General features: G+C 39.4%; 2 protein-coding genes across 4 annotated transcripts, besides 4 other annotated features; one reads left to right on the top strand and one right to left on the bottom strand.

The window, feature by feature from the left end:
- Window positions 1-1,231: 1,231 nt before the first annotated feature.
- Window positions 1,232-1,337: a mobile genetic element.
- A 110-nt stretch (window positions 1,338-1,447) lies between these two features.
- Window positions 1,448-1,505: a mobile genetic element.
- A 31-nt stretch (window positions 1,506-1,536) lies between these two features.
- Window positions 1,537-1,939: a mobile genetic element.
- Window positions 1,940-1,957: 18 nt separating this feature from the next.
- Window positions 1,958-2,143: a mobile genetic element.
- A 94-nt stretch (window positions 2,144-2,237) lies between these two features.
- Window positions 2,238-8,600, bottom strand: cmpy (crimpy). Of its 3 annotated transcripts, none has more exons than NM_001104182.3 (6): window positions 8,410-8,600; window positions 6,199-6,710; window positions 4,953-5,083; window positions 3,081-3,277; window positions 2,884-3,011; window positions 2,238-2,700 (listed from the first exon to the last, which is right to left on the bottom strand). In NM_001104182.3, exons 2-6 carry the CDS (start codon window positions 6,543-6,545, stop codon window positions 2,682-2,684), a joined length of 822 nt encoding a protein of 273 aa, NP_001097652.1. In that variant the 5' UTR covers window positions 6,546-6,710; window positions 8,410-8,600; the 3' UTR covers window positions 2,238-2,681. The 3 variants fall into 3 exon arrangements, with proteins under 3 accessions (NP_001097652.1, NP_001246849.1, NP_001097651.1); NM_001259920.2 differs by having other exon boundaries at window positions 8,394-8,600; NM_001104181.3 differs by having other exon boundaries at window positions 4,953-6,710.
- Window positions 3,500-4,558, top strand: CG34260 (uncharacterized protein; the record flags this gene model as incomplete). Its single annotated transcript, NM_001275191.1, has 3 exons — window positions 3,500-3,559; window positions 3,612-3,932; window positions 4,397-4,558. The coding sequence occupies 3 exons, from the start codon at window positions 3,500-3,502 to the stop codon at window positions 4,550-4,552; spliced, it is 537 nt and encodes a 178-aa protein (NP_001262120.1). The 3' UTR covers window positions 4,553-4,558.
- Window positions 8,601-14,616: the final 6,016 nt, after the last annotated feature.

The raw sequence follows: 14,616 nt of genomic DNA on the forward strand, positions 1-14,616 counted from the left end.
TCGAAGAAATGCGGCTTTAATCTAGGATTTTTTGCATTTCATTCGATCTCTCTACAAAAGTACTTTAACAACAACATTATGAAATTTGTTAGCAGTCTATCGCAGAAAAAAACTTATTAATTATTATATTTACTTACCGCAAAACAAGCCAAAAGTAATACATTTTTTTAAGTGCACCATCAGATACTTCTCATATCGCAAACGTCCATCAAAGTCCACAAGCAGCAGCGAGTCAAATCATAATAGGAGCATAAAGAGTAGAATTTTTAACACCTCACTCCTCCGCACTGGAGCTCTTTTGTTCTGCGCCCTGGATACAGTGGCCCCCCCTCGTCCCATTTGTATTTCACTTATTTTTTTATTCGGCCCGGTCTCATTGGCAGTTGGACATCCCATCAGAGGGCGATCGATCGATAAACGCTGCGGCATTCCTCCGGTATTCGCCCCGAAAACTATTCCATTGAGGCTGTCAGATGACGCCGTCTAATTGCTTTTGTTTGCTCCACTAAGGTGCCTAACGAACTCGAGTGCACGGAGCCACAGAAAATATAACAACTCAATTCGAAAAGCGAAACAAATATCTCGAACTCCTTCACTTGATAGCTGGCGATGAGGCTACGGAGTGGCGGGAAAACACTTAAGCGCCAAAGTGTATCTTTGATCTTTTCAAGATGAAGAACTGACCCCACTCGACTGCTGTCGATGGTCGAATTTTGGGCCAAAGCGGCTTGGAAATGGAATTGGAATTGGGGTTTTAGAACGGTGCTTTATTCGCCAGATAGATAGATAGTTACTAAGGCCTAGAAGCAGGACAGGTGATTAAGTGGTTTCCAGGTACTTACTTAATTATAAGTTGCCCATTTCCAAAATACGTCTCATATGCAGCAAATCAAAATCCTACCATGAAATTGTTTAAAAAGCTACGGCAGGCAAGTAAAAAATAATATAAATTTATCAACATTTTGGAGGAGTTGGTGCGACACCTAGCGCTTGGCAGTTGAACCTACTGAATTCTACATGTATAACTTACACGTTTTTTACACACTCTTAACAGGTGCATACTTTACGGATAAAACAATAGTTAGCTATTACCCATTATGTAACTATACCCTCCGAGTAAAATAAATGTAAAATATAAGAGTTTATCCTGAAATTTATAAGATTTGGTTTCTTTGTTTCATATGCGAATTGAATTTGCTTGGATTTGTTCGAATTTAATTGATTAAATTAATTTTTTTTTTATTTATTTATTTATTTAGAAGCGACGAAGCCATACAATGCAGTAACAGTAACATAGCAGCGTAATTAACAGATAAATGATAAAACCAAACCTCGCAATTTAATTGAGTATGTTTTGCAATTTATGTGCATTAAATACACTACACACTACTTGATTTTAATACCAAAAAGGTTGAAAAGTAGATAAAAACTAGAAATACGCGTTTAAAGTATATATATATATGTATATTCTTAATCCTCATTCAAGTCGATTTGGGCTTATCCGTTGGTGCGCAAACCATCCAATAAATGGGTTAATTTTTTTTTTAGACTTTATTAAGGCATACGAGGTAGCTGAAAACCCTTTTGTCACCTTGGTCGCTAATATATCAGTCCCTTCAGTCCTTCTTGGCGCGCCGTCTAACAAAAGTTAGCTGTAACAAAACAATAATACAAATATAACAATTAACAATATATAAATTTGAGATCATCATCATCTCCTGGCTCTCGTCAATGGGGACCGTATGGTGAGGTCCCTCGGCTGTCTCCTGTGGGGCCTTCATGGTGGGCGAGCTCTGGACAGTGCCTTGGCTAGGTGATTCCTGTGGTGCTCTAGCCTGTCGTGTTACCGGCTGGAGTGCATGTTTATAGCCTCGATGACAGTGGCTAACTTGAGGTCTTCGTGCAGGGTTGTGTTCCTTACGATCCTTACCATTCGCAGTATACGCGTAATTTTTTTTATACCCGTTACTCGTATACTTGATTCGATGAAAAGTATGTAACAGGTAGAAGGAAGCGTTTCCAACTAAATAAAGCATAAATATATATTCTTGATAAGAAATAATGGCCGAGTCGATGTTGCCATGTCCCTATTAACGTCGAGATCTCAGGAACTTTAAAAGCTTCAGGGTTGAAATTAGGCATAATTCTATAGACAGAAAAGCCCTTATTAAAAACTATTAAATCCCATAATTAAGACAAACAAAATTCGCTTTGTTTTCTGACCACTTATATATTTTCGATGCTGTTTCAGTTAGCAAAATTTGTCATTCGGCTTTATTGTTTATTGAATGGCTTGACTTAGGCCTATGGAAAATTCCAACATTTTGCACATTTCGTATTTGTTATCTGTTTAAAGCAATAACATTTTGTAAATGTTTTCAATTTATTGTTTTGTATATTTTCTTTTCGGGGGCAGTAGGAATAAAAATTGCAAATTTATACATACGTACGCGCTTTCTAAAAACAATAAAGTAACAAATGTCTTAGGATACATACATTTTGTCTATTTCTCATATGTACTTTTTCCTCATGTATATGTATATGTTGTTATATATGTACGTTATTAATAATAGCCATATAATTAGTTAGAAGTAAGCATACTATCTGTACAGAGATTCCTCATTTTGTTTTATTGAGTTAAGAGCTGGGAACGCAGAAAGTCGCAATGGCGCATTCAGGGCTCAATCCTTCAAGATGATGCTAAAAAAAAAGGGAATTTCGCTATTAAATACAAATTAGTGAAATCACTTCAGCTTTGAAGCCCATTATAAAGGTATCTAAAAGTTCACAATAAGCTAATGAGCACAGACTTATTAGCATATGCATACTTTTGGACACCTTTGTATATGATTTCAAGCCCTTGGTTATTAGTTAGTTAGTTACATTCGTTTCTTTAAAGATTTTCGCTTTCTGCGTAGTTTTTTGTATGTGAATTTGCTCGGTGAGATTTTGTAGTCTTCATCGAATTCCTGTTCGAGTTTTATTAGATTTTGTAGATTCAACTGGCAGTCCTGTCGGGAAATCAAGGCGTATTAGAAGGGAAATTTGTGTGTGTGTGGATGTATGATTTGTGTACCAACCTCTAGGTTCTTGAAGTGCCAGCGAGAGTCGTCGGGGGATCCCCCATCGCTGGTCAGTTCGCTGAGACAGGTGCGCATAGTTGGCCAGCACTGGCAGCGTTTGTTGGTGATCTCGCAGCCCGGCTCCAAAACAATCGAATCGCTGTCGGAACAATTATCGTGCTGACTGTAGGTCAGGGCGGTCAGGTGCTGCAAATCTATTGCAAAAACACAAGCAAAACAAATGCGGTTATTAACACGAAATCGGTGAAAAGGGGAGTATTTCTGGGTCGTATTAATCACACATTAAATGGTAATTAAGCCCCACAATGAACTTTGATTCTTAGTGCATTAAAACAGATTATGGTGGCGTTTATTTTAAATTATGCGAGGCCTATATAAGCCGACCCAAATCTAATTTTTCGCTTTAGTTTGGCATAATGCTGGCCCGGCTTTCGTTTTTCCTGATTTTTCTACCTCTTCAATTGGGACTGGCAAAGGTTTGTTGTATTTGCCCCGCCTAATATTTTAAAAAGAAACTCTACCCGCCAGAACAACTATGACATTGCGATCAAAACACTTGGCTGCCAAATTATAGCCAAGGCATATGTCAATAGCTTGGAATGTCTACTTGTGCGACAAAGGACTGCAGTGGTAGCGGTTAAATTCAGTTTAAATCAAACCATCGAGCACTTCGACGTGCTTGCAACATTTGATTTGATAAAAAAGGATAAAAGCCGCATGAATATAGCCGATATCAAGATAGACGGATGCAAATACTTGGGCTCAATGTACCAAAACAACATCGTTGGCAAATTGTTTAAAAGGCTCAAGTCGGTCAGCAATTTACCAGACAGCTGTCCTGTTTCGAAGGTTAGTGACGTATGCATCCTTAATCTTTCATTGTTCATTTGTTATAGATTTGGAAATATTTTTCGTAATATGTTAAAGAAATATTGGCTTTCCAGTTATATTTACAATTTGAGAACTTCAGCTCTTATCAAAACGATGACAACAAGCCAGGAAAGAAATTTAATGAAATAAGACTTCCGCTTGTTTTTTGGAACTAGTCAAACTTTGCCCCTGCCCTGCACAGCAGAATGAAGACAAATATTTTCCCTTGAGATTCAACTTTCAATAAATAAAAGCAAATATTTGTCAACATTTCGTGTTGTGGCACTCTCGTCGAACGAAACTAGTTAAAATTGAACAACATTCTGCAGTTATTTCATTTACCATTTTCCATTTTCATTGCAAATTGCTGCACAAGCGGGACGCATTAATTCCCCAAACACGATTATACACAAAACCCGAATTGATGCCATCAAATTATGCAGGGAAAACTGTACGAGATCCGCAACTATACATTCATTTCGGACGAATTCCCGCCAGGAGCTCCGCAGGCCAAATGGCAAGTGCGACTGAAATTGCTGAAGCGATCCGAACTGGTTGCGGACATATCAATTGAGGGCGCTGTGGTCTATAATACGTGATGTTAATGCATAATGGATGCGACTAAATACGAATGCTCCATAACCCAACAATAACCAGCTAGCCGGTGCCCCACCCCACATACACCCTTTTTATTATTTTTACAAGTGCTAAATGCACGTTGGAAAAAACTTTTTTTGACCCAGCGATAAATAATATTGTAATATATTAATAGCTTTAAATGTACCAAATAAATACAATATCAATAATAACATCCTTATTATTATATCAAAATCCAATCCACAAGTTTAGAAGAAATTTTAACATGAATAAAAAGTCTTTTATTTGATCAAAGGTGGTATTTCTTAGATATGTATACATAAATTAAAGTACAACGGAATATTCTTCTTTTTTTTTTTTTGAGTGCACATTTGTAGTGTGTACATAAAACTAAGGACTCACCCATGCACACGCCCAATCCGCTGCTAATGGGCAGCTTGGTCACACACTGCAGGGGCGGCTCACATTGACCGGAAAATCCGCCCGGACCGCCGCAGGATTCGCCCAAAGTTTTGGCGCATATGCGGCAACATCTGCGAATAGTTGGAGGTGTGTATATGACATATAGAATAAATAGATGTGGGCATAATCCTCGCAATGGACTATGGATGGAATGAATCCCAGTAGTAATTGATTAGATTCCGTCTTCGATTCGATAAACGTTAACAATTAGTTAACACTCTCTACTCGGAGTGAGATGAGGAGAACGATGCCTGATGTGAATTCCAATCAGTCCATTAGTCCAATCAGTCACTCACGATGCGAATTGGGTTGGAATTCGAAGGAGACACTCTGATGTCTGACGCTCTTAATTATATCAATGCCAATTATTAAGATCGTGGTGAGCTTATGAATTTGTGACCATTTCATGCTTAGTTAGGAAATAGTTAGTAAAAACGTCTCTGCGAATCATTTAAACCAAACAATTTATAATAGGTTAACGATAAATGAGGTACGATTCAAAACAATATCCATATCAAACACGGATCTAATATGGAATGTTATAATTAAAATTATCGCTGTAGTTTCCTATTAACATGTAAACAATTAATAAGTTTAATCAATCATAAAATCATGGGAGTTTAACACAAGTATAATTTGATATATACATGTATACATGTAATAGAAACGTTGATAATCCTGTGGGTAATCATCAAAGCATCAGGATGACACACTATTAAATTGTTTTCTATTGTTTTGACCACCATTGTTCAACCAACGTTAATATAAGGAAATTAAAGCCCGTTCGTGTGTTAGGCAATCAAAACAACAAAGCTTTGTGCACCTAATAAACCTAATTTAGAGTGTGCCAATTTATGTTGGAAACAAAAATATTGGTAAAGGTACAAACCGAAATTTAAAATTAATTTAATTGGTTTGATAACAAGACTATTTCTCGAAACAAAATGGAACACTTTATAAATAATTAAATCATAGAATGATTTTATGATTACTACCGTACAGAAAATTCTATTCCATTATACCAAAAGTCAAAAGATTACCAAATCGAAATGAAAATTTCAAACAGAGTTCTGACCGCTGGAATAAATCCTAATATCAATTTCTTCGTTTGATTCGCATACAAAATGGATGGCATGTACAGGCCGGAAAATATCATTTTAATTGGAGCTCTGGGAGCGGGACTTACTTGCATGGATCCCACAGCATAAGTCCTTTTCCGGGGCAGTCGGGTGAGCGGATCACGTCGCACTCCTTCGGATTGCAATAGCATTTGAGGCCATTTACCACGTGGTTGCTGCCGCCAGATGCTGCCATAACCAGTAGCAGATAGCACCACAAGTAGATGAGCAGCGCGCTCACGTTCAGGCGGCCAAAATAACTTCCGTTCGAGCGCATCCTAAGCGGAAGCTTGGCATTGTTGTGCTGCTGTTTGCCAGCGAGCCCCCTCTTTCGCTCCCCCTGCGACGACCTTGTGCGTACATCCTGCTCCAGGACCACGCCCCTCCGCCCCACGCCTCTGGCACTTCCGCCCATTTATCGAAAGGCAATTTTTATTGCGCCCTGTTGGCTGGCTCTACGGTGCGTTTGCGTTCCACTGCCTCCAATGATGATGATGCTGCTGCTGATGATGAGGATGCCTGGCAAGGATTCTGGCCCTGGATTCGACTGCGGGTCCGGCGCAGGCAATTTGCATGTTGACTGCAAAGAGCAAGAGCGTTCTTAGATGATTAAAATGCCATAAACTGCGGACAGGACCTCTGTGACCCATCCCCAAATAGCTCCAGAATTGGCGTTTTACAATTGAAAATTGTAAAATTGCGGAAATCGCTTGCCGGTCTAATTTCATTAAAATTTCATTGACGCCTGCCTACTTTCGATGGTCATAAATTTGTAAAATGGTTCCGCAATGTGTTTCGCTAAATTGAAATATCCCAAAACGGTGACACTTTATGCGCCAATCAAATTATTCATTAATAACTCTGATGAGCAACATTTTATTTAAAACCCAATTTATTCCATTTCTTTTTTTTAGTTATAAAAAAATGTAATTTTTCACAAAGGAGTTTGTATTTAAGTTTTCGAGCGTTGGAATAAATAAAATATTAAATTAAGTTCATAGCTTTCTACCAATTTCGTGTTGGGCCATAAATTAGCAATTAGTGGCTTACAAAACTTTCAGATGAAATAAAGCGAAAGTGGAGTTTTGACAGACACAATGTACATGTATAAAAAAACATATCTAATATTAAACTTTTTAAGGCATTGAATTAAATAAAAAATATTAACTAATTAATTAACCTTAGTGGTTGCGAGATAATCCTTATTGCATTTTTATCGCATTGTAACTTATTTAAATTAAAACGGATTCGCAGAAGCAAATTAATTGACTTTTACATACAAACAGCATTTAGCCATCTCTTAGATTAGTGAATTAAAGCCTTTTTGATGTCAGAAAAACATTGTTCATCAAAAAATATGTAAAGGTCAATGTATTGCTTCCTTTCCACAGAAAATGTATTTTAATTGACTGTGAAAACTTTTACAGAAACTTAATCAGATTCAAATTAAAAAGTCATTTTTGAAAGCAAGCTCGACGTATTTGTCCATCAGTTTGAAAAAGTTTCCGCAACCGTTGCTCCCAATTAAAGTTTTCCCATTCAACTTGATGACACCATCGACATTTTTTTAATCAATGTCTGCTCAAGCTGGCTTCAAATCGCACTTCGACGACTTCGCTGGCTTAATTAACCAAAACGGGCCAAAATCAGAGCCTGGAAAATGAACTCTCTGCCCATACACCACAAAAAAAATAAAACAAAAACAAAAAAAAGAAAAAGAAAAATACATCGAAACAGAAAACAGAACTTCGGGAATTAATTTCAACGAAACCCGAAAAAGTATGCCACATGCCAAAAAGTTGTTGAAAATTTAACACAGAAAGAGACGGAACGACGCGTGTGCGAAAGAGACAGCATGAGGGGGAAATCGAATTTGTTGGAACACATGCCATACTAATTTGTATTTAAACGTTTGATGTTCTGTGACTACTCCCACTCACTATGAAACAGAAGAGTCCAGGCTTACAACATATTTTCGGAATTGTTGCTCACTTTATTTGCTGGGAAATCAATGGAAAAATAATAGGCTTTCGGCAATTGCAACTTGCTTTTTGATCGCTGTTTTGTGTATTTTCTCTATTTTTCGGATGAGTATTGCTTTCACTTTGCCTTGGCCGAAAGGACACTCGAAGCTATTGCCTTGGCTGTTGTTTTTCCAGTTGCCTGTCAACCACTTTCAATTTGGCATTCAATTGTTGTTGTGTTTTTTTTTAACAACGCCACTGACACAGTCACAAATCCTCCACACACACTGCACACTCACACACACAGAAGCACACCTCGTTACACCTAACGATAGACGTTTAGGACTAGCACTCGATATACTATATTCGCTATAGTAGTGCCGTGGTCCTTGTTGTTGTCGCTATCCTGACGCTAAACTTTCGGTTCCGACGGTTCCCAATGAATTTTTCATGCGCTTTTGTCTGCCGCACGCGGCCATTTAAGGCAAGAGACTGAACTAACCTGCTGCCGCCGTCGCTGCACAGACCATTTGCCAGTCAGAACGGACATATATCGCTCCGATTTCGGGATATTCCAGTGTTTTTGTTCTTGTTTCTGGTGTCCCACAGAAGAATATCCCACTATTTCCTCTCACCACGCAGGCGCTCTCGCTGTTGAGCCTGGAAGGCAGAGTCATCAGACGCAACCCGCGAAGGACCCTCGTAGTACTTCTGAAATTCGGGTTTACACGGTGGCAATTTTCGAAATGATGCCGTAAGGAGGGTATGAGAAAAATTTCCCATTTTTATTTTGAACGGTAATCTTAAGTCTTAGTCCCTATCATATGTTTATAGATGCAACCGAATATTAAGTTCTCGTAAAAATATATCATTATTTTGGGTTTTTTTTTTTAACTTTTTTATGGAAGTAAATATTTTATATTTATATTTTATATCTGGCTAGATATAATTTGTTAGACAGTCCTATGACATGGATTAATTTGAATTAAATTTTAAATTTAAATAGTTAATTACCCGAAATTAAAATCACAACTTCCGGCGCCGCATAAACACCGCGTTAGCGAAGAGCTCTTGATGATAATGGCGCGACGAGAGCAAACAGCGGATGCAGAAACATCCTTCAAAATATAAAGTCATTTTTGTTTATTATAATTACAAATAAAGAGCAGGATGCAGGGGCTTAAGACTAAGCTGATTTCGGGAAGGGCATAGCCGAGATTCTCTGACAGGGCCTATCGCGAAAGCGGGCTAATGGCCAATTTAAAAGTATGAAAGTCAGGTCGTTTGTCTTGTGATTATTTTGTATACGTATTTTTGAAGCTGCTCGCAGTTTAGGCCGCAACTTTGATGATGAGACAGCCGCAGCCGTGTCAGCTGCTAATAAGCATCGCTCTAAGCAATTTGCCTCCAATAAAAGCCACACACCGCACGGGCCTATCGAGTAAAGTCCGCCCCCTGCCATTTAGCCCCCCTTACTGGTAAAAAGCAAGGCAAAAAACTTGCAACTTTTCCAATTAGCGTAAAACAGACGTTTGAGTCTAAAAGAACACGAGAGAGTTCAAGTCCGAGCTCCAGAGATGTGGGTGCCCACGTACGCCCACCGCCACCCCACCAAAATTTCCACCGAAGATGCGTCCGATGCCACAGTAAATGTTGCGTAAAACAACTGTGGACCGGGGCTGCCGAATATACCCATCCCCGAAGCCCCCACTGAGTATCCACCCAACACCCCTCCGATTTACAATTGAGCAAAAGAGCAATCGGGAATTATGAGCGGGCAAACTTTTTCAACAGCAATAATGGAACGTAAAGAAAACGCTCAACCCACCAAATGTAAAAAATGGTGAAAAAAACAACTGAAACGAAAATATGAAAAAATCGGTGCAGTGTGGAAAAAATTGGTAATCAATGCGGCATTCCAGTGGGAATCAAAACATTCGGTTAAGATAAAAAAGATATATGCATATATTTTAAAACAACATGTTGACAGCCCATAAAAAGTTCCTCTTCATAATTTTTAAATGGAATAGAGTTTATACAAATGAAAATCAAAATAGCAGGAAACAAGAATATGTTATTAAATAATATTTTTGCTTGGCATTATTTGCATAAATACTTTCAGTTAAAATTATACATTGTTCATTATTTGTGTACGCCAGGAAGGTAGTTTCATTCCTCAAATAATGGTTATATGAGATTAAAATGTTTTAAGTTTTAACATTAACCTACTATCTTGAGATTTAAATGTGGTTGTTGAATAGTGTATCAATTTGACAATAAATTGAAATGCAACAGCCCACCGTTTAATTTATAACGATTTTTTTCCCGTGCGGTTCGATGGCCAGGCAAAAAATATGGAAAACTTATGCGCTCAACTTGATATGCTGCAAAAAGTAAATGTGCAACAATGGTGGGTGGGTGGTGGGTGGCAGCGGCAGCTTAAATTGTAAGTGCCCCACCCCAAAGAATGCAGCATTTCGGCTATTAATTCTTGAACAATTGCCAGAGGCAAAAGTTTGCTTCACTGGTCGGGGAAACAAGTAAAAGAAAAAAAAGAGGCAAGACTGGAAGAGGAGAAGAGACTTCCCGCAGTCGGTGCACGCATTTATTTTCAATGTTTCATTACTTAACAACTTTTTGATGACAGTTTTATTGGCATTTAAACAAAAATTGAAGTGTTCTGCTCAGCCATACATATTTTTCACAATTTTTGTTCTCTTTGTTAGGTTTTTGTTTTCTGAGTACGTCATAAAACATTAAACACGAGAAAAACGCACACAAAAAGTTTTCTACGATTGGAGAGGCTGCGGCTGGAAAATGAAACCATCAAAGCCGGGCGGAAAATGGCGATGGAAAGAAGGTTTTCATGTTTCCATCGACGCCGCGCTGGGTGGCTTGTAATCTGCATTATATTGAGGTATTCAGACTCTGATAGAAGCAACACCCTCTGCGAAAAGTTGGATAAACTTTGATGCACAAACACAAAAATGTGATTCAAATAAAGTTGCACAGCCTGAGCACGCTTCAGAAATAACTAAATGTTAACTTCAAGAGGGAGAGATAAAATCAAGACAAAGTAAAAGATTTCAATAGGAGAAATAAGTTGGGATATTCGGCTGAAGTACAAGAAAAATCTGTCCGCATTTTTAAGCTTTATTTTTGTATTGATTTAATGATACCTACTTCAAAAGACATAAAATATTTGTCAGCTCTAAATGCTAAATGTATTCCACACACTTGAAATGGAGAAAATAATAAAATAATTGGATGTGGTAAGATAGCTAGTACGTTTGTATTTAAAATTAATTGTTTAGCCAATGCTACATATTTCAAAGTAAATGTTGGCTTCCCGAATATTTAAGTCTTGTGAAAATTGCAAGTACGTCTTTGAAAAGCTTCTACGTGTTTTAAAGTTTTAAAACTTTTTATTTTTGATTGTCCACTAATCAACGTTGATCCACAGCACTCTCATATCGTCCCTTTGGCCAGCCAATTAGCCATTATTTTGAAATAAATTTGAATTACAAATTAATGCAAGCCAATCCTGGGCGGGGAAAAAAAAATAAAAACCAAATTTACGCAACGCCCACACAATTTATTTGAGCAATTTTTTAAGGGATTTCTTCGGGGTAATTTGCGTGTTTTTTTCGCAGCTTGAATTTTACTGTCCTCGGATTTTTCGGGGTTAGGAGTTTGCGGATTGGGGTGCGGAATGTCCGCAACGGCCGAGTAATTTGCCACTCGACCATTTTAAATTACATTAGTTGAGTCGCTGGCAAGAAGTTGGGAGTTTTTGGAGGGGCAGAGTTCTGGCCAAATGCATATTTTGCGTTTCAATTACTTTCGCGGAGGGAGAAACACTGATGGCGGCGGAGGATGGCCGCACTAGCGGATATTTTTACCCCCAGACAACCGCATTTTCCTTAATGAAATTTGCATATAAATTGCAGGACCCAAAGTTGGAAGTTGAAGGTTGATTTCGATTATTTGATGGGCGACTTTCATGGAGTTCATCGCAACGAGAGCTCGCCAACATCATCCATTGTTCCATCTTGTTTTTTACCCGTCGTCGTCTGTTGTTGGCTTCTTTCATTCCGCACGGGATTTATTCTTTACTTTTTAGGTTGTCAAAATGTCGACTTGTTTATCTTTTACATGACGCAACACTGTGGCATCGCTATCATCATCGTCATCATCATCATCGTCGCCGCTCCGTTGCAATGTCATACGGATCCGGAGCGTTGTGGCATGCCGCACGCCAAGTGGAGCGCACTGCTGCAAAAGTATGCAACTGCATTCTGTCCTCCGACCTCCCCCGCCCCCCTTCGAAAGCCACGCCCCTTTAGCAGCCCGAACAGCCACGCCCCCTTTGTCGCATAACCAAGCCCTGGAAAATGAGTGAACTAAAGCTGGCTGGCTGGCTGAGTGGCATTTAATGCACAGCTAGGACAAAAAGTCGGGACAGCCGGAGATACCTTCAACCGCGGAAATGGCAGCACACGCGGAATTTGGCTTTTGCACGTGGCCTCAAATGGCAACTTTAGACGTGGAAATGTCCTGGCCGGATATCCGCCCTTCACCATAAAAATTAGATCTCCGGATTAAAAAGAGTTATTCTTTTAAATAAGCTCAGGAGTTCAGTTCAACTTCTTTCATACTCAGTAATTTTAAACATAATGTGAAAGGTAATTAGGTTTTTAGGAACTATCGAAAAATGTACTATGTAACTATGTAAATGTATGTACTATGTAAATGTAATAAAGATAAAAAGGATTCCGTTAAAAAAAAAGCAAGTGTGTTTTTGCAAGCATGCAATTTGGGTAGTTAGTTGGGAATATGTTAAATGGGCCTATTTCTTTTTTAAACTGGGAACTGGTCCAGACTTGTCGAAATGTGCTGAAATCAAATTACAAAGAGACAACTTGCCAAAAACGCAACCTAACTGCAAAAACTAAGCCAAAAATCCGCTTATGCTCGCTGTATGGAATTGCTGAGAATGTTATTTTCTATCGCATAAAACACAACCATCGAGGCCATTTTAAATCAAGATTTTGTGACGTTTTAAGGGCAATCACACGCTCGCCTGCCCGAAAATCCCTTTGTGTCGACCATCAAACGCAGGTGTTCTGGCCAGGTGAACCAGAGTATCCCAGGAAGAAAATGCTCACGCCCAGGTGGCATCAATATTTGCCAAAGGGTTTGGCTCCTGATTCCGCTTTTCGCCTGCTGCTGATGTTTCCGTTGCCTGCGGCACTCCCCGTAATATGTAACGTGTAATACAGATGCCATCTCCCATCCCATCCGATCCCTTACCATCCGCTCCTTTGTCAACTATGTCATATTTCATTTCGCACAAGTCTTAATACCTTAGATATGCAAACACACACGGAGGAGCCACATTGGAGCGGCGGCCAGGCCGGAGCACTTAATGTCGAGCCCGTTCCGTTGATTTTGCGAGCACATGCAGCCAAAAGCCCACATCCAACATCCACGTTCCCGTACCCTCTATCCGTCCGCATCTCCGGCATTTGTACGCTTGCTCCAGTTTTGAGCATGCAAATTCCGGGCCAGCTCCTTCATGCCTGGCCACACATGTCGGCCAGACTCCGCCTCCTCCCCCACGCCACCCACTGCACTGGAAAAAAAAGTTTCAAGATTATGGGACTTTTTGCATCTGGCAGCCAGCTAATGTCATATTCCTGACATAATAATTCTATTACCTCTTTGTTACTCCTAAAGCTCTCTAGCTATTATGATTCTTAATTATTTTACATTAGCCTTGAAAACGACATAGTTCACTGATGTTTTGCTCATTAAAATATAACAAAAGATGTATAAAATTCATATATTTTGTGCAGAGCTCATAGAATGCATGATCCAAATTTGTGGAAAACTTAATTTTCCTCAGTGCTTACTCTCGTATTCTTGTAGGATCCTTATGGTTAGTCAACATCGTCATCGAGTCAATGAGCAAATGAAATTTATTTCATTATAAAACAGGCCACTTTTCAGGAGCCGTGGACCAAAGACCGAAGAAGTAGACCAGACCAGACCAGACCAGACCAAACCAAACCAAACCAGACCAGACCGCACAAACATTTGTTTTAGCCTAAATGCCCCGCCCATTCCACTCGCCGCCCTTTACCGCATGCCATACCAAGCAACCGCAAGAAAATTTCATTTTGAAATATGCTTTCTGAAATTATTCCGCTCTTATATGACAGGCGGGTTGAAAGCAAAAATTGCAATATTAATTTTGTGTACAACCTAACAAGAGGCGAAGGGCCAATGCGGCAGGCCGACCCTTGCCCCGAGTTTTCCTGCTTTTCCGGGTTTTACGCCCCTCCGGACTGCGAAAACAATGAGCCAGGAGTCCCATAATGGAATTTGGTGGTAACGGCCCTTCGGGGTCGTCTTCTCCATCCGGACTACCTCGCAGTTGTCTTTGTCAAAAAAGACGGAACGGAGTCAAGGCGGAACGGAAACAGGTTCCGGAAACGGTTAGACAAGCGACGGAAGATG

Source organism: Drosophila melanogaster, chromosome 3L (genome assembly GCF_000001215.4).
Source record: "Drosophila melanogaster chromosome 3L".
Lineage (NCBI taxonomy): Eukaryota > Metazoa > Arthropoda > Insecta > Diptera > Drosophilidae > Drosophila > Drosophila melanogaster.